General features: G+C 26.4%; 1 protein-coding gene across 1 annotated transcript in view; it reads right to left on the bottom strand.

Annotated features, from left to right (window-relative positions):
- Window positions 1-2,306: 2,306 nt before the first annotated feature.
- Window positions 2,307-21,073, bottom strand: part of LOC113386554 (ATP-binding cassette sub-family G member 4-like) — a 37,642-nt gene continuing 18,875 nt past the window's right edge. Inside the window, exons 3-9 of the mRNA XM_026624333.1 lie at window positions 15,457-15,646; window positions 13,854-13,999; window positions 8,631-8,869; window positions 6,413-6,672; window positions 6,170-6,338; window positions 4,520-4,776; window positions 2,307-2,733 (exon numbers count right to left, since the gene is read on the bottom strand). Coding sequence (XP_026480118.1) covers window positions 2,308-2,733; window positions 4,520-4,776; window positions 6,170-6,338; window positions 6,413-6,672; window positions 8,631-8,869; window positions 13,854-13,999; window positions 15,457-15,646 — 1,687 coding nt within the window. The 3' untranslated portion in view covers window position 2,307. The remainder of the gene's footprint in view (window positions 2,734-4,519; window positions 4,777-6,169; window positions 6,339-6,412; window positions 6,673-8,630; window positions 8,870-13,853; window positions 14,000-15,456; window positions 15,647-21,073) is intronic.

Below are 21,073 nucleotides of genomic sequence, written 5' to 3'. Positions count from 1 at the left end.
TTTCATTTCAAACAGAACAATGTTACTGCATTTCATATTACTGTGCTCTTCACTTCCTAGTTTACTGCATATAACACACAAGCGAGAAAGAGACTAAGGTATGGCGGTGGCGGTCACATAACTAAGCCGGTCGATAGTCCCCCATCTGTACTGAACTGTATTAGATGGAGCCACGAATTTATCCAGAAACATACCGTTTAGCAAATACAGTAGAATCTGTCTAATCCGACAATTTGATAATCCGACACCACCAGCGATCGAAGCCCTGGTCAATTTTGTGGAAATCAGCTAGAAATTTTTCCGGTATTTTCAGTATCTGACACTCTCTGGTGTTCAATAGTGTCGGATTAGCGAGATTTTACTATATTTGCAAGTGATCTATCCATTCTCCCAATCTAACAAAAAATATTCATTTCAGCTAATATTGCCAGAGATAAAGTCCCAATTTCTTCAATAATTAAAGTCAAAAACTTTGAGGTATCTTTATATAAGCGAAACCCATTCGAGCCAGGTGGAGTGATAGGAGATAGGATAGGTAGGGCCACGATATTCATCATTCACGAAAAACTATCATCTGAATCAAAGAAAGATTCATTAATGTATTTCGACTCAGAACATAAATGAGAGTAATTGTTGGATTTATAAAATCGGTTTAAGATTTCTGGCTAATACATGGACGAAAAGTTTTACTCCTCTCCGCCAATCATAAAGAAACTTATAGTTAGTCATTATCTACATGGCTGTTGAAATTTTGAAATTGCTTCAACCATTTTTCCGATACCTTCGATGGAAGGTCAAAAATAGGTTCACCTACACATAGAGTTATTCCAAATTTGGTCTCAAAGAATTCAGAATGACTTGAGCGCCTAGAAATCATAACATTAGTAAACTTCTTCTACTGCTTTAAAACGCTGTTTACCCAATTGTTACAAAGATTGGAGTAATCTATTCTTAGTAGATTTTTCATTTCTTCTCTGATGCCTGCAGCAGGAATCTTTGCAGAAAAATTCTCCTTGTCAGCAAACACTTTAATTCCCCAAATTGTTGTTAAATTGGTCCGTTTTGTCGGCTCATTAAAACTCAAAACTCTACAAACAGTTAAATTCAATAAAATAAATAGTAAAATAATTAATTCAATTGCAATAGTATTTATTATAAAATTTACATTATGTTCAATTATTTTCTTTTTATGATGATATTATCAAACAACTACACATTTTATCGATATATTCAATTAATTGTGATTTAGTTGATAAATATACGAAACAACAAATTCAATACATTAAAATTTATACACGATTATTAGATCATTTGGTATATATATGCAGCATGTTTATCATATTCATTTCAATAAAAAAATCACCGCACATAATTAATATAAATATTCCATCAATAATAATGATTAATTGTGGAATATCCAATTAAATAAAATTAACTACACAGTGAAAAAATAAAACTATTATTTTGCATTAAATTATGTTCGTGAAATATTATATATATATATATATATATAATATATATTATGTGATGTGGATTCTTTTATATTTTGGCAATAAACTAATCAATATAAATTAAATAAGCTATATATTAATAATATTTAGAAAAATTATTTTTGTATATAATTAACTTACAAATAAGTATGATACATGAAACACTAACAAAATAGATGGTGATGTTTATATTCAAAATTTTTATCATATTTAAAATTCGTTTTGTGATGTCAAAATTTTTAATGTTTATTTTTCAACTTTTACGTACATGTATACTGTTTTTGCAGATCGTCATCATAACTAACTACATAAATAAATATTATATTATATTATTAAATTTGAAAGAATTTCAATATTTGATTATGCAAAACTAATAATCAGCATTTAGTATCTACTCAATATTTAATTGTAACGGCAACAAAAATAATATAATCACAAAGTGACGCGCCGATCAGATCTTTAATTTAGTTTTCAAGTTGAAGATTATCTTACAATTAGACAAAAATTCTCCTACTTAAAAATTTTGTCTCATTATTAGTTTTTATACTTCATAGAGTATGATACAAAAGTAATTACAAAATGCTGTCTTGTTCATTCTCTATATTAAAAGCGTCAATAACAATAGGTATTAGACCTATTTTAGATGCGAATGGTCAGGATGTTCAAAAGTTATCAAATGTTTAATTGTTCTACGTATTGCCAAAATTCCTAACATATAATAAAATTATTTAAATATATCTCATTAATATCCTTATACAAATAAATCACATATTATGCTTAAGTACATTCTATACCTGTTCTCATTCTTTTACCTATTTCATCTATTAGATCTAGTCAAACTGATCTTCGATTCTATTAATTTCCTCACATAATACAATGCCGCAAAGGTTTTACCTCTGTTCAACCTTTGTTTCAACAAATATAAACACAAAAAGTTGCACATGATGAATATAATAATCAAAGCCATAGCATCATACCAAAATGTTACATTTGACATTCCCATTTCTTGCATGATGTATTTTGGTTTCTTGTACTGACAATAGATTTCTTCCTCAGGGCAAATGAGATCGGGCCTGTCGTTTCCATAGGTGGCATATATTAGCCCTTCCATTCCATAACGCATGTAATCTAAGGCCATGGCGATTTTTATATGGATGGGTATGTAGTTGGTTCCGGATCCATATCCGTAAACTGCCAAAAGCATAAGAGGTACAGATACACAAGGACCCACGAACATGGCGTTCTGAAAGAATAAATAAAATATTTTGGAATAATTGTGTGGCTGTGTTTAACCTTTTCGCTACAACAATGTTTTCCGCAGAAGTGAGACTGCTGTACGGTACAGAAAGGGGTCTAGTAGTAATTAAAAATTTATTTCTAAAGAACTAAAAATCACAATAACGCTCTTGAAGGATTTTAGTATCCTTCATCATACGGATGTAGTCTATGGATGACAATAGTACACAAATGAAAATATATGGATGTCATAACGACAAAGCGAAAAAGTAAAAGTTAAGAAACAGCTCATCTGTAATCAGTGCTTTGCAAAAAGCCCTAGAATATTTATAATGTATAAATACACTTACTCGTTTGCTTATATGTTCATAAAACATCAAACCTAGTTTTAAATATTTGGCATTTATAACAATTTAATTGGTAGAGTCTACCAATTAAATTAATATAAATGCCAAATATTTAAAATTTATATTTGAATTATATTTAAAATATTTATTTGCTTCATAGTCTACCAGGCAGACTATGAAGCAAATAAAAAAAAGTTTTTTAATTACCAATAAAGATTTTTAGATTATAAAATTTATATGTTTTTCAATGTCAAAACACTTATTCAAATTGATTGTAAAAATTTTATTTTACTTATTCTTGAATTAATAGATTATAATTATTTGCTCATAGATACATTGAATAATGACGCACTCCGATTTTTATATCGACGATATGAATTTTATTTCTTAAGAAAATTCAATAATGTCATTAAATCAATTGCTAAAAATGTTAATGATTAATTAATAAGTTTATTCTTAAAACTTGAAATGTTTCTTTGTTAGTTAGTTCTTCATTTGTGGAATAAATTTACGCCTAAAGATCGAGCAAAGACTGTATAACCAATGGTGTATTAATCTTGATATTAAATCATGAAATGTAATTCAAATCATTAATAATATTATCATAAATATTAGAATTGTAAATTAATAAAGATAATCAGTAATCGTGTTAAACTATTAAAATACAATTATCATCCAATAATATTAGTATACTTTATATACTAACTATCCAAATTTTACAATAAGTATCGTTGCCATTTAATTACTATCTCATTTGATTAAAATTTTTATATGAATATTTCACTGGATCGTTTACTACTAATGCATTTATTATATTTATCACACATTTATTTATCATTTCATATGGTTAATTGAGATGAGTAAATATTATTTTGTAAACCTGCAATTAAGGTATCGCATTGAAAGGCGATTGCCTCATATTTTTGTACTATTTATTTAAAATGAATTTAATTAAGTATCTATGTTAAAAATGTATAAAAATGTATACAGGTATAAAAATGCACAAAAACTTAAGAGCTTTAGAAAATAACAAAAACAAAGCTTACTAGCAATATAAATGATTAAATCATATGTTTGTCATAATTACTTTAATTTCCTTAGTCACAGAAAATAATATTATTCGTGATATTTTGATAGCACACCTAGTTTAATTAATTTGTATAAGTTTAATCGAAATTTTTGACCTGATGATCTGAAGACTTTTTATGAACACATGTACAACATTCAAATGATTCTTTTTATGTAAAAAAAATCTGTTGTTATTCTTATGTGTATATAATCTAATATAAGATTGTATATGCATATGTTTATATGCTTATATACATAATAATTGTTAGACTCCATGTAAAAATATTTGCTGTTATCTCTCATACCAGACAAATTGACTGACTCAATTTCAAGGTATCTGATCATTTGTTATTTTTAATAAATAAAAAATTTACTTACAATCACATTTAAGGTAGATCCAATAGCAACACCCATAGCTTCGGAAACTAGTGCCAAAAGAATGCATGTGCACAGGAACATTGCCGCCCTAGAAATCTCCAGAGGTTGCCCAGACAAAGTGTAAGTTATGGAGACGTAAACAACGCAGACAAAAAGTTGTAGAGGAAGCCTGGATAAAGTCATAGCCACGTAGTACGAGTTAAGGGAGTACCACCGGTTGAAATGTTCGCGTTTTAATAGTTGCACATCTGTTGGAACTGGAAATTATAAAAAAATATTAATGGAATTATTTATTCATACAATGCAACCAAAATTTTCTAACCCATTTGACTCACAATCAGTTCAAACAATTTTTATTAGATTTAGCTCAATGAACCAGGCTGAATCATGTGAACTGATTGTATGTGAAACGCGTTAGAAAATTTTATGTTATTTGTTTTTACTTTTTTACTCAAGCTAGTATGCTTGTACTAAGTAATAATAAGTATTAAGGATCATTGCCTGATTAAATGCGCAAATTTTTTATGGAACTTGCCAAGAAACTTTAGTACGTCCTTTCAGTCCTCTCGATACATTTTTTTAAAGTACGGTTACAAATTTTGAAAATTTTATATTAATGGTTTCACAAAAAGTCTTAATTCTAGCAAACATGGAGTAATCGTTATTATTTTTGACTAGCTTTATGTCTTAGAAATGTTTCTTATGATCCAAAGTTTAAATGTACAAGAATAATAAATATTAGCAATAATAACCGAAAAATTGTCACAGGTTGACAAAAGTTCCAACTTTTAAACTGCGTAAAATAAATTATTTTTCTGTTGTTTTTCATAATATTTACAATCTATACTGTGCACTGTTTTGGCTTTACATTAGGCTATATAATTAGTATTACACTCTTAGCGTAAGGCAATGATTGGAGATTTCATGACCATGTGTAATTAAAGTAATATAAATGTATATATATATGTATGTATATATATATATATATATATATATATATTAGGGTGGTCCTTAATATGAACATTTTCGAATTTCCTTGCTCCCAAGGGCTCAAATGGTTCCAAATTGATAAAAAACAATTCTCTCAAAGTTTTGAGCTTTTAATATTGTCTTTTAGATAGTGAAATTCGATAATGTCCATATTAAGGACCATCCTAATATATATATATATATATATATATATATATATATATATAATACCGAAAATTTCCGAAAAACTTCTACATAGCATCAAGCAGAAATAATGAAAATAATACTCCTAACTAATAACATAGCATTAATACTTAACTGTATAACGAAGTTGATTTATTTCATTGTTAAAAACGTATATACAAAATGTAAAGCTTGTCGTATTATTTCGGGAGTAAATTTATTAACAATGTTGCATATACTCATATACTCACAACTTAATAATTGTACCAAAAATTTCTGAAAAAATACTTCTAACTAGCATCATACAAAAATAATGAAAAAAATACGTAACTGATAAATAAAATCCTAATTAACAACATAATATTAATACTTCACTGTATAGCGGAGCTGATTTCTCTCAATTGTAAAAAAAGCATAATACTTAATGTAAAGCTTGTCGTATTAAATCGGGAGTAAATTTATTACCAAAAGTGCATCTACAAATACTCGTATACTCACAACTTAATAATAAAGGCAACATCGGCAAATACAAAAAACTTATTGTACACGTAAAGCAATATCCAAAATTAAACAGCGTTTTCGAGGCATCATTTCCCATTCCATAGTATGTGCTTCCTAATAATAAAGCTAGGAAAATATATAATACTATTTTCAACCACATGTTGCCCTGAAAAGAAATAAACTATTAGTCAAAAAGAGTATTATTGCAACAGCTTAGTTTTATGAACCGAATTGATTTACCGGATTTCGATAATCTTGTAATACTTTTCTGCAAAATAGTATTTTGAACTGTTGCCAAAATGTAGTTCTCCTTTTGAAATATTCTGCTTTAAGTTCTTCGTTGAAATGCCGTTGTTTTGATCGTGTTGAAATATATTTATCTTGTTGTTCGTTTATTAATTCCATGTCTAAAGGCATCCACTTTTTTCTACGTCCATTTTCTATGGCGGCGACCATCCTTTCATTATGCTCTCCGTACTCACCACTTGAAACTTCTATCACTATAAAATTGAAAAAATAAAAAAAATTACAAATATACTAAATCGACAATTAATTAAACAGAAAACTTGCATGAAGAAGTTTTTTAAAAAAAAATATTGGTATCCATTTCATTTATTCATTAATGACCAGGAATGAAATTGCCTCTTACGACATAGTCCATTGAAAAAATGGTTTTAAAAAACACATATTTATTGTTAATTCAAAACAAACAACAATATCATAATAATGCTTTGAAAAAAACTAAATATTTAAATCAGTTTTTATTTTTAAGTTATTAAAAAAAATGTAACACTTTCACAAATCATGAATGAAAGCCATTAGTTTGGAAAATTTATAAGTAAAACCAACGGATTCTATTATAATGATAGGAATGAAATGTGCCAATTGATCAAAAGATATAATTGAATTTCGACGATGAAAGTTTATCAAAAATACGTTTAATTTAATGACTGATATAAAACTCAACTCGCAGATAGTCGATAAATATCAACTACAACATTTACGATTTACAATTCAACATATGAATTTGGTTAAGAAATTAAAGTTTAGATAGGTCAGCATTATCAAACAAAAACGACAATAAAAGTTTTTTATTGATTGAATAATGTTACTCAAATATCTATTTTCGCAACCGAATTTAAAAACTATCACAAATTTATTCACAATTTTTTGTATTTACTATTATGATGGGCATAAAAATTGCGAGGCCCTTTACACATTCCCAAGGTTTCTTAGGTTACTACAAGGTAAAAGGTTACATATATTTTTCTTAATTACCTTATGAAATAATTTACAAAATAAAAAAATGGTACGATTGTGTAAATATTACACATAAACATTATTCCAGAGTAGTTTGTGATAATTGCGCACTACTTCAGGTTCATTTCTAGCTTTTTTTACAATAATCTACAAACGAATCTTTATTTTTATTAAATACATTATAAACCAAATAAATAATGCTTGAAATAAATTAAAAACTGAACAACACGTATTAATAAAAATATGATTTAAATTTTGCTTCTAATCAGTCACCCAAATACATTAGTAAACTCATTGATAACAGAGAACTATCCAAGAAGATTGAAAAGAAAAGCGTCACTGGATTTAAGCCATCAACTCTCCTGATGAAAAATGGGAATGACTTAATCATTATTTATAAGAAATTATTCAATAAGTAAATAGTTGAAATTATATAATTATCAATAAAATATTGTGAATTTTATATCAAAAGGAAAACAACTACTGAGTTGTTTTTTCCAACATGCCCTTGTAGTATACAATGTCCCTTTTCGGCCGACTATTGTAAATTCATCAAATTTATTGAATATCCTTTATTGGACAGTTGTAAATAAAAGAAATAATAAAAAAAAGAAAAAAAAATGCTTCAAATATTTACAGCTAAATACTATCAAATTTGCCTGGTTTATTCATATGTTGCAAATCGAAATCTCATCAAATAGTATTAAGTTACATTGTGGTCAAATAACTCACTGCAATCAAATAGGTATGTAATGAAGCAATTAGTTCAAATAGTGAAAAATGAGTGGATGAATAAATATAAATAACAATACTCCTAATTGAATTAAAAAAACTTCAAGAATTGTTTCAAATATTAATTTGCAATCAGAAATGACATTTAAGAAGTTATTTTGGAATCAAATTCAGCTGAAATTGAATAAGGTAGTAGTAAATAATGAATAATATGTATGTAGCTGTACAAGATTGCTTGTGCAACTTTATTGTAAAATTCACGAATAAAATTGTATGTATATATGAATGTTTAATAGACAAATCTAAAACAAAGTAAAAAATTGCTTATCCCAATAACGTATAACAAGATTCACACTAAAACATAATGCTTATTTAGCTCAATATATGTGACGCGCATTCCTACGTTGAAAATTGAAACTTCATCAAGCGGATTCAAATTGCATGCTGGTTAATTAAATTCGCTTACCAAAATCAGCTGGGTTATAATGTATGGGGCAATGAAGTCCCAATGAGCTCAAATAGGGCACGATGTATTCGCCCGCGCCCTGGTAAATGCATTGACCGGCCGCTACAATGTAAACGTGGTCGAACATCGCAAACAATTTGGCCGACGGGGTGTGGATCGAACAAATCACAGTCCGGCCGCCCGATGCCACGTGTTTCAGGAGCTGGACGCACTGCGACGAGGCCATGTCGTCCAGGCCGCTGTATGGATAAATAATTACATTTATATTATTCTATCATGTAATATATGTATTTATTGTTAGACACTACGTGCATGGAACGTATGTATTATTCATAACAGCATTTATTATTACTAATAATTAATATATAAACTACGTAATATATTTGATTATTCATCCCTAACATAGTAATATAGTTCATCACAAACACGTGCATGGATATATTTCCTACTTACGAACGGTTTATTAAAACCACATATAACCTACGCAAAATATCCTATTATGTTCTCTTATAATTAGAATACTTATTATATAGTATTAACTCTGATATTTGCTCTTAACAAGTAAGATTGTTATTTTTAAAAAAAATATTAAAAACATAAAAAAATATATTATTTTAAAATGCCTTAAGCCGCCCTATTTAACAATGGCATGTAAAGCCTTAAAATACATAATAATCAATAAGGTAGTAAAGTTGATAGAGTAGAGGCACAGTTGATAGTCAGTTGTGGTCAGTCAAAATAAGGCACTTAGTAGAGTTAATAGTCAGTTGTTCTACAATAGCAGTTGTCTTGGTAATAATAACCATATCAAAAGCCTTGGTTTGTCAATACTGATCGGCGCTCCAAATATTATTTTACAATGCGCTAATAAAACCAATACGGACTTATGGCATACAATTGTGGGGCTTAATCGTGTTAGCAAATCTAACATTGTGCTACTGCAACGTGCCCAGTCTTAAATTTTGAGACCGATTGCTAATGCTCCATGGTTCAAAAGGTATAAGACCCTACACGATAATCTTAACATGGAATTTAATAATATATATCACATTAATTTATATGTGTGTTTAAAAGTGTGTGTTTATGTGGGTAAATGATAAAAGCCAAATAGCTCATAGGATTCTACTGTATTCTGATTGCTATTGAATATAAATAAAAAATAAAAAATAAAACATAATTTTGTGACAGCAGATCCGACATATTTTGTTGACAGCAGTAAGACATTATTTGGTGCCATCGGTAGTCCCAACAATATATACAGTGATGATAATATTTTATAATTATATTCTATTTGTGAAAATCAAAATATGTACTATGATATTAGTGTAAGTTCATAATAGTCATATTTTGAACATGTATGAAATATTTGCATTTAGTATTATTAGATTTTACTATATATGCAAACAAATTATGTCTTTAATGTAAATAAATGTTTATATATATATATATATATATATATATATATATATATATATATATGCCCGATTATTAGATATATATATATGCCCGATTATTAGACTTTGTTAACATATATATATATATATATCAACATACACATCATAAAACATTTTCTTATGTAATAGTATTAAAAATATTTCATTCGAAGCAAAAACTAACTACTTTTTTACATGTGTTTTATATTTTTGACGCACGTATTACTAAAATCTCATATATCCACAGTGCAATGACTCATATTTAAAGCAATTAAATATCGAGAAAAAAAATAAAGCATTTAACATATATATTAAAAAAATGTGAAAAGAAACTGATTGAAATGAAATGACGCATTTATTCCTTGCGTCAGCCTATGATATAACAAACAAAAAATATCAAATTGAAGGGTACAAGAAGTTTTGATAAGTCATTATTAAGTAAGGTATGTCAATTGAATTATGAATGTAGAATCACATGTTAATAGATAGAATCACTTGAAGATCATTAAAGACTACTACTCGTTGTGATATATTATAAATATTATAATATTACAAGTACATTTAAAATCTTATATTATAAAAACTGTGTAAGTAAGCCAAAATTTCAATTCAAATATTGTTGTCTCAAATGTAACTTCATCATTTTGTGCTTGTTTCAAACTATAAAAAAGTAGCGCAATTTTAATCAAACTTTTGTTAAATACAGAGTTCAAAAGACACCGACTTACAGGAAGTCCACGCACCTTACTTTCCGCAAAAAAGACTTATCTAAAAAACTGCAAGCTCATATAGTGACCGAGCACAATTATGTGTAGGTCATTAAGATTTAACCGACAGTTTGATTTTCCTAACTCATGGTTAAGTATCACGAAAGATAATAATTAAATTCTATTGTAAGATGAAACGACAGTTCTAAAGTTCAAGTACAAATTTCATGTACGCATGAACTTCCCTAAATGTGTAAATAATTTTACTTAATTGGAACGTAAGAACTGAGGTTCAGCAACATTTCAAATTATAAACAAAAACTTTTCAAATGTTTATTTCAGAAATAATAAATTATTTACAACTTTAATGAAATTTTATAATTTCAACTTTTTGTAGACATGTACATATAATATTTTGGGATGTTCGATAAACTGAATCTTTTCATCATAATAATGTCTGCAAAATCGTGAATACTTATGCTTCAATTTAATTCAGAGAAACGTTTTAGATAATTTCTACTTTACGGCCAGTTAGTTATTAATTATGAAGAAATGGCTGAGCCGATAGTCGTGTAAAACTAATCAAACGAATCCTTATAAAAGTTCATCACTTTTTTCTTAAATTTTTGATATCCACGCATCATTTAAGAGTTTTAAGTTTACTTCACGTGGAGCATCAACATAAAATCAATAAAATAACATACAAACTTTTTCATTCTGGGTTTCGATTTTCAATTTACAATAATTATTTAAAGAACATACAATTGCATCATTGTTGCACGTGCATTTAGCAACTCGCATTTTGTAACTTTCTTGTGTAAATTTATTTTAATTTCATTATCAGCTATTTTAAAAAATCTATTTTTAATAGAACTCACGTGGCCCTTAGTAAAATAATAAAGATTAACCGTCAATACTATATAAATCGCTCTTTATAAATGTTGTAATTGTTATAAAAGTTATAAAGAAAATTTTATATTGAGATTTTTGGTTTAAAATTGATTAATACAAACTCTAAATATCTAAAAAAGTAGTTTGGTGTACATGAAAATATGTGTATTAAAATAATTATGTTAATAAATCAAAATTGATATAACTATTAATATTTCCGTAATAAATATTGTAGTATAATTCATGCATCAGCAGTGGAATGCTGATGCGATTTTCATTCAATAATAAATGCATATGTATTCATTGAATTTTTGATTTACCTAATTAGCAAAGGTTATGGAAATTTATGAAATAAATGAATTCTATTTTTGCAATACGAATATCTTTACATTTTTTATATAAACAAATAAATCTATTGCTACTAATTATGTGCATCTCTATAAGCATCATGGAAACATGGATGTTTGCTCATAGCATCCACTATTGTCATTCACGTGTTTCATTATTATAACTTAATATGACTTTAATATGAAATTAATTTCATATAAAAATTTATGATTTTTTCTTATATTGATAACGAATTAGCTTAGTCATTCTTAATCTACAAGGTACTATAAAATCGAGAATATGAACTAGTTATATTCGATCTTTGCATGGATTGAGCAAATAGCCTATAATTTATGTAGCATCATTATATAACAAGTTCATTATATCAATTTTGAGTGACGTATTTTTTCAACATGTACATGTAATTCCAGGTATTGTACAATGAACAATACAAGTCCCTGGATACTGTTGGCAAGTAGAAATCAAGTTGTCAATTAATAAAATAATTGAAACTAACGGTGACTTTGAAAAAAATACTATATAAAAAACAAGGTCCAGGAGATAAACGTCCATGTTTGAAAATCTATAACAAAATCACTCTCTTTCGTTGTAGTTATTTGGGTTGTTGGCACTGTTGTTTAATGCACGAGACATTAATATAATTTGTAACTATACATTATAAGATGTATTGTTAATTTTAAGTTAGATTCAACATATGTTATCATATAACCCTCATAATATCTTACATGAGGGTTAGGTGAAAAGAAGTAAGGGCCTTTGTCAACAAAGTTATAAACAATAAAAACTAGCAAATAAAAATGTAAGTTTGATTAGGAAAAGCAACTTCACAGGAAATAAATAAAATGAATAGTTATTATAACTCAGTGGATGAATAATTTTGACAAAATACCATATCTAGAGTGTATGAGGATTTCACAAAAATGAAAGGTCAATAATTTAAGCAAACTATTCGTCTTATGTTTATTCATAAAACATTAATAATGTAACTGAACCAACAGAGATACAAAAAAAAAACAATCTAATCAACCTGAGACAATCACTGAGATTAAATTGTATTATGTCTATAAAAACAAAATAAAAATATTTCACGCCATTAGAAACACTTAAACAAATTAATTATAATTTGTAATAGTTTGTTAATTTGTAATTATAGAGTTAGTTAGTTTTAATTATATAATTACTCATAATTATATATCTATTGTAGTTAATTATATTACAAAAAACACATTTTTTATCTGATTCTCTAAATTTAAAAAAAAACGTTAATATTACTATTTTCTTTTTGTTTTTAATACCGGATCACAAATTTCTACTATCACTATGATATGAATAATTTTATATGAATATTTATAGTGTGTTATAATTTCTCTTCCTACTTGTTGCAAATTCTCTGATAATAAAAGCATTGTTATTTTTTTTTAAAACCGACTCGGAAAATTTTATCCAGCTGCGGACGCTGATAAAGTGTTTGTGATGCAAGTGAATATATTTAATTACAATTATGCAAATCTGCTTGAATATAAGTTATTATTAAATTCTAAATAAATAAATTTTAATTTACATTTGATATGTGGATAAAATTAGTTTAATCACGTGTTTATTGCATTGAAAAACTTCCAAATGCGCAAAATTGATCAGTATAATATTGATGAAACATTGTAAACAAATGGAAATTATATACCTGCATAGTCGTCATAATTTATATGTAACTTCTTATGTAACGATTCTTGAATATATCTATTGATTATCGTGTAAATATATTAAAAATAAAATAAGTGTATCACATACACATAGGTTAACTAACATAAAAAATTAAAAGAAATGTATATTATTAAAATACTCACGTTGTAGGTTCATCTAAGAAAATTACAGGTGGATTATTCACCATCTCAAGCGCAATGGAAAGTCTTTTACATTCTCCACCTGATAGTCTAGAAGTTGTTGTATTTCTTGTTTTGTTCAACCTCAGCATTGATAAGATTTCGGATATCTAAAATTTAAACAAAGAATTATAAAATATAACGAAAAAAATGCGATAAAGCTATGTAAAAAAAAACGTGTTCTTATAAAAAATAATTTTGATCAAAGTGTACAATTCTTGAGAAATATGCTGAAAATATTTCTACGTGAATTTAAGTTATTTTAAAAATAACATTCGCTTTCTTTCTTAATTGCAAATATTAGAAAATATTACAAAATATAAAATAATATTGAATTCTTCGTGTGTGTTTTTATTATTTCGCGTAAATTCCATTTTCAATCTGGCATGTTTTTCTTGGCATGTTGTTAATTAGATATTCAACTTGTGAATATAGTGAGTTTTTAGAAATCTTGTGAACAAACAACGCAAAACACCAAATATTGTGTTAATTAAAGTAAAATTTATATGATTATTATTAATATATTTATTATCTAATTATTATTAATATCATAAATAGAAGAATATGCTTTGAAATATAAATTCAATAAATCACATAATTACGAAAAAATCGTAATAAATGAAGCAAAATTTTCATCATCTCAGTGAAACCAGGTGGATATAGGTTACTGCACTTAAAACAAGTTGCTAGAACTTTTAGCTTTATAAACAAAAAATACAGAACCTTCAAAACATTTTACTGAAAATTTTAAAAATTGTACTGAATTTTTCAATTTCATTCATAATATAGTTTTTGTGCTATCTTGCATGTTTTTTGTATATGTACAATGTTTTTTGTATATATGTATTGATATTCAGTTTTTTCTGTGATAAAACTTATCCTAATAGAAGTTTACTCAAAACAAATTATTCTCAATGAAAATCTGAAATATTTGTGACATTCCTCTACAATCCCCTTATAAACTTCCCCTAAGCTAGAAACTTTTGAACCAAGTTATCCGAATAATATCTTGAAATATTATATTTAAGCGTCTTGGTGTAGAGTTTTCGCTCAGAGTTTTCATCGATTCAGAAGCTCAGATGATAAATGGACTTAATGGAATCTGATTAGTGAGTTTGTTACATAACTCTTCAGAGCGAGTTGAATGACTCGCAATAATACTTCAATTGAATTGAAGATGATGCATCTTACGACAATTCATTATCCATCCTTAGATAATACATAAATATAACACATAAAATAGATTCAAGTCGACCTGCTATATAAAACAAAAGTTCAACATAAATGTTACAAACATAAAATGTTTGTACTATTAGTGACAACAAATATTATGTTTTTTTAATAAATGATTAGAATTTTTGAATAAAATATCAGAAATAAAACAAATATCATTGAATTGAGCATAATGATTGAAATTTTTCACCTGATATTTTTTACATTATTTAATTATGAATTACAAGTTTTTAATATTTAAATTATTCAAAGTATTCAATATTTCATGTTCTGCAATATAACAATAATTTGTATTAAAGTATAGAAATATTTAATACGAAATTATTCTACTTACCAAGTGTTCCTTCTGTTCAGTACTAATTTCATTGCCCAATTTGAGATCTGCTGAAATTTTCATAGCTTCTGCAACTGTGAGTCGCGGCTGTAGTAAATCTTCTTGCATGATATACCGAGACATTTTGCGAAATAATCGAATATCTCGAGGAGATCCATTGACGAGTATAGAACCAGTAGCTTCGTATGCCCTGAAATAAAAAGATTTTTATGAATATTATATATGAAATATATTCTTAAATATTAAATTATTATAATTTATAGATTGCCTCAGTACAAAAATTAATACTACTTTAATCCAAATTAACTCTTCAATGCCGGTTGTTAATGCTCTGAGAAATTTCAAGAATTTGATTATTTATTTATGTAAATGATATTTTTATATACTAGTACAGAACTGAAATGTAGTCAAAAATCAATTCAAACTCGTAAAAAAATTCAAAAAATAAATTCGAATAAATAAACTATTTTCTGAAATATATGTTATAAAAATTTAAAATAATTAATACACATTACACCAAAAATGACAGGGAAAACTAAATATAAGCATTTCTTCAAATAAAATTATTATTATTTGAATATCAATTAAAATTAAAACGCCTATATATGCAAATGTGTTTAAATCTTAAAAAACAGTTTTATATTACAAACTAATTGATAATATTTTTTATAAATTACTTTATATACCTTCGGAATATATAAATTACTGTGGCAATAATTTGTCATAATCATTTGTCAATAAACAAAACAGGTCATCAATATAAGACACATTTTCTCGACGATTCATTGTAAAACAAGCTTGGATAAAATTATTCAGAATAAATTATGACAAACATACAAGATTAATTGGATTAGTTTCTAGACTAGATTATTATTATAAAATATCATGTTTAAAAAAAGTGAACATAAAAAAGTCGATTATTGATGTTGAATTATAATAATAAAAGAAAGAATACTGAAAAATTTTCACACAAATCGATTCATTCATTTTAGTAAATCTTTTTTTTTTAATTTATAAATAAAAAAATATATTAATAATATTAAAATTTACTTACTTGAAAAAGAAAATTTAATTAAGTTTTCTTGAAATCAATTTTTTTTAAAAAAAGATTTAGGTATTAGTATATTTGAACAACAGAGGTTTCCAAAAACGTACACTTCTGAAAATTAAAAATTAAAAAAATGTAGTTATTTAAAAAAGCGAAATATTTTAATATATTAAGTATCATGTTTAAAAAAAGTGAACAAAAACCAAAAATCTTGATGACCCGTATTTAAAGATTTAGACGTTTCTAAAATAAAATAAAAATGGTAAGTTCTAGTAAATAAATTTTTAAACACATTGCACATTGAAACTCTACATATTCAATTGGCATTTGACATTAATTGGCAGAAAAAAATAGTCATATTGAAGATTTTGAGCAAAATGTGCTTATGCTGACTTACTAGCGTAGTCAGCATGAAAGCAGTTATAAAATAAGATTAATTAAAAATTTTCATTATTATAAGTTTAGACACCTATCAGCATCTATCATAGTGCCAAGTTTCATCAAAATCCCAGAGGAGCAATAGAAGGATTTTCCTTGTTAGTACTATTTCTTGAACAACGAACAAATAGTTTTTCACGCAACTTATACAAATTCTTTTTAAACAATCCAAATCTGTTGTTCACAAAACGTTTGAACACCAAAATACATTTTACATCCCTAATTAATTGATTTGGTTTTACTAGATTATGTCCGAATGACAAGATCTGAAAAACTTTATAAGATTTGAGTCAATTTTATGTTAGTAAGTTGTCCTACAAAGAAATACCAATTTCTCAAATATAATATTATAAACCCTCAGTATAGAAGTGATTTGTACTCTTGTCACCCTCGTACTATCTTTTCATCAGTTTGCAAATCTGATTGCAAATCGTGAATGTATTTTCACACCCATACGAATATGCGTTGAAAGGTTGACATTGTGCAAATGAGTTTTGGCTGAATCTTTCCAGCACTTTGAGATTGAATTCTACGATAACCCATTTCGCATATATGGCAATGTAGGTGATAGATGTTTTCGCAACAAAACATTTGAAATAAATCATTGTAAAATTTTATTAAAACTCATATAGAGACCGGTAAACTCTGAACTATGGAAAAGTTTCATTGTCGGACCGTTGCTCAATTTCGTATCACAATATTATTTTGAAATTATTCAACCGAAACTTTTATATGCGACCTGAAATGAAATAGTAAATTGCATGATATGTTATGATTCCTCTTTTTTCATATTGTAAATGTCTAGTTTATATAGGATGTTGAAATGCATTTATTATTAACATAATTATTGGTGAATGCAATGGAGTAGTTGGAAATTTTACTTGCATTATGTTACGTAAAAAGCTCATGGTTATGTATTATCCATGCGTTTCAGTATAAAATAGGCGAACAAATTACTCTAACTTGAAAATTGCACATAATCGCTACAAAATGAAGAAATAAAGCTATTTATATATTAGCAAAGAGAAAGAAACATGCACTTATGTTCATTTTGTGTATTTATGTAATAAGTAACAACTACTAGATAAGAAATACGATTGTAACATCTTTAATATTGTTAGAAAAAAATGTAGAAATACAGATAAAAGCTCAACCTTTTCTCATTTAGAAAATAGCAAACCCTAAACAGATATTTTAAATTGAAAATTAGACATATTTCCATAGAAGCTTCAGTACATTAATCAAAACCATTGAAAACACAGGTAAATATTATCACTTGCAAGAGCTATTTTTTTAGGGAAAACTTATTGAATATAAAATTGGCAACATTGGAATTCGGTTTTATTCACATATTGTATTTTTAAACTTCGTATGGTAATAACATGAAAAATTTTTTGAAAATTAAAAAAAAAAAAAATTTTAGGGGTAACTTAGCGACAAATTTTGAATGAAACTCATTCATTTGTTCGCTAAATTATATCTAAAAACATTTTTGAAATTTTGGAAAAATTTTTCATTCCATTTCTAAAAGACAATATTAAGAGCTAAAACTTTCAGAGAATTGTTTTTTATCAATTTGGAACCATTTGAGCTCTTGGGAGCAAGGAAATTCGGAAATGTCCATATTAAGAACCACCCTAATATATATATATATATATATATATATATATTTATATATATTACCCTAATATGTATATATATATATATATATATTTATATATATACATTTATAATATTATATAAATATATATAATATATTATATATTTATAAATATATATATATATATATATATATATATATAATATTTATATAATTTTGGCAACAATGTTTGATTACGATCAATTATCGTATAAAACATTATTTTACAAATGAAAAATGAATATACATACTTAATATTCATGCTATTATTTCTGAAAAAGTATAACTATTGGCAAGGTGTCGAACTATGTATAGATATATTATATATATATATATATATATATATATATATATGCAATTATATATTAATACATACACATTTCGCGAGTACTTTGCGAAAACCATCAAATGAAGCCAATGTAAGTGAAAACATTAATAACATTAAATATTTTATAGATTTAGAAACTCAATTTTATAGCTTGTATTTTACACCAATGGGAATAAATATAATATTATTCTAGTCATATATATGGCATAATCAATCAATTCTATGCTTCACAGAGTGCAGAAGGTCCATGACCCACATGCCAGATTAGCATAAGAATATGACACCTATTGTTGGGCACTTTAATATTGTATTGTTAGAAATAATAAAGTAAAAAATATCGCACATTTTCAAGATGATTTGGCGAACGTCCCTCAAACGAAAATATTATATTAACACTTCGAATGATTCCGGAAATTTGCAAAAAAATATGAATTATGAATTCAAATTGAGTAAATATATATTGTAGGACAAAAGTGTTTTTGATATCATATATTTTCAACATATAGGTATCTAATTTCCACTATAACTTTTTTAGTAATTCAATAAAGACCGCATTTATAAATAAAAAAACTGCAAAATGCCAACACCAATCACTATTATTATTATATTTTTCGCATTTGACACCCGAACGGACAGCTTCTTTGAGTTAATAGTTTTGTTTATAAGATATAATACTTTTAAATTGAGATTTGTTTAAATTTAAATTTAAAAGAGTTTTTAGTATTATATAATCATAAGGTTTAATTAACTTTTAGTCAACGAGAATATTCGTTTGACCCTTTCTATATTAATACTGTTTCTTACTGAATATATTTGAAGTAGTTGTAATTGACGTAATTTCATAATTACATAACTATTGCAATATGTACTATAATTAACTCTATAATTCAATTCAGAAATAAATAATAAATAAACAAGCAATAAAAAAAAACTTGGTTGGAATATCAATCAAGTGTTAATTGAAGATGTGTAGGTAAATAAGAAGTAAAATATAGTGAAGAAAATAAAATTTTAAGTAAGGCTCTTTAAAAATTTGGAAAATCTAATTTGTGATCGTTTGAAAACAGTATTTTATGTATTTGTGAAGAAAGAATTTATGTATTTATAAAAAACATATAATCGTCTAGCTATGTCTCACTTGGCAGTCAAAGTGTTTCTGCATGCGTCAATATATGTTTTATGCATAAAGTATAATTCTTATGTATATTTATATTTTATGGTGTTGTTATTTGTTTTATTGCCAATTCTAAGGTAATAATATATATTAAGCGTTGAAAATGCGGAAATGTGTTTTTACAATTGTGAAAGAATCTAATGCGAGAATTTTAAATTATCTTAAATCTAATTTAGAATTAGACAAGCTTTAATGGTTTTATGATGTTAATGAAATAGAAACTTATGTGATTAAATAATTACCAACTGGACAGGATGCAATTGAAAAATTATAGTAGTTTGTTATAGAGGATAATAAAAATAAATCATTCAAATATATTTTAATACACGATAAGAATTATAAAACCTCATCCTTCATGTATTTGCAAACCCTCAAACATTAAACTTTTTTTCTAAAAAACTATTTTTCTTGAACCCGATTCAAACAAATCTCAGGTCAACAAAACTGATTGGACAAAAATGTAATGGGATGTCGCTTAGATCCACAAAACCAATCAGAAAAATAACTTTAAAATATAGAAAAACTCTGTAAATCAGTAATATCTCAAACATCATCTGAGTAACAAGTATAGAATTAACATTCAAACTTGTGAACATAAAAAAACAGCATTGGTTATTTTCTTAGATTTCTAGGGTGGTAGCATTCCTGCGATCCTACAATCAATCCTGTCACTCTATTTCGGCTTAATGACGAGTTCTGTTTCACCCTGCTATATATATATATATATATATATATATATATATATAATATATATAATATTTTTTTCCTAGCCATATATATAATAATACTTTTTTTAGCGACATCTATTTTTTAACCGGGCCCTATTCCTTATTTTTCTTTTTTGATATTTCATGACTCACCTAGTTGACCTTGGATAGAGAATTCAGACTCCGACGATCGTTGGTAATGCAGTAAAAGGAATGACTTGTAACGGATAACACATAATGCTAATTTAGATTTCCATATTTTAGATTTTAAATTATAACACAC

Source organism: Ctenocephalides felis, unplaced genomic scaffold (assembly GCF_003426905.1).
Source record: "Ctenocephalides felis isolate EL2017-DRISC unplaced genomic scaffold, ASM342690v1 CF-g0.4_SCAFFOLD_03571, whole genome shotgun sequence".
NCBI lineage: Eukaryota > Metazoa > Arthropoda > Insecta > Siphonaptera > Pulicidae > Ctenocephalides > Ctenocephalides felis.
Note: the sequence above shows the minus strand (reverse complement) of the source record. Positions and strands in the feature narration are given on the sequence as shown.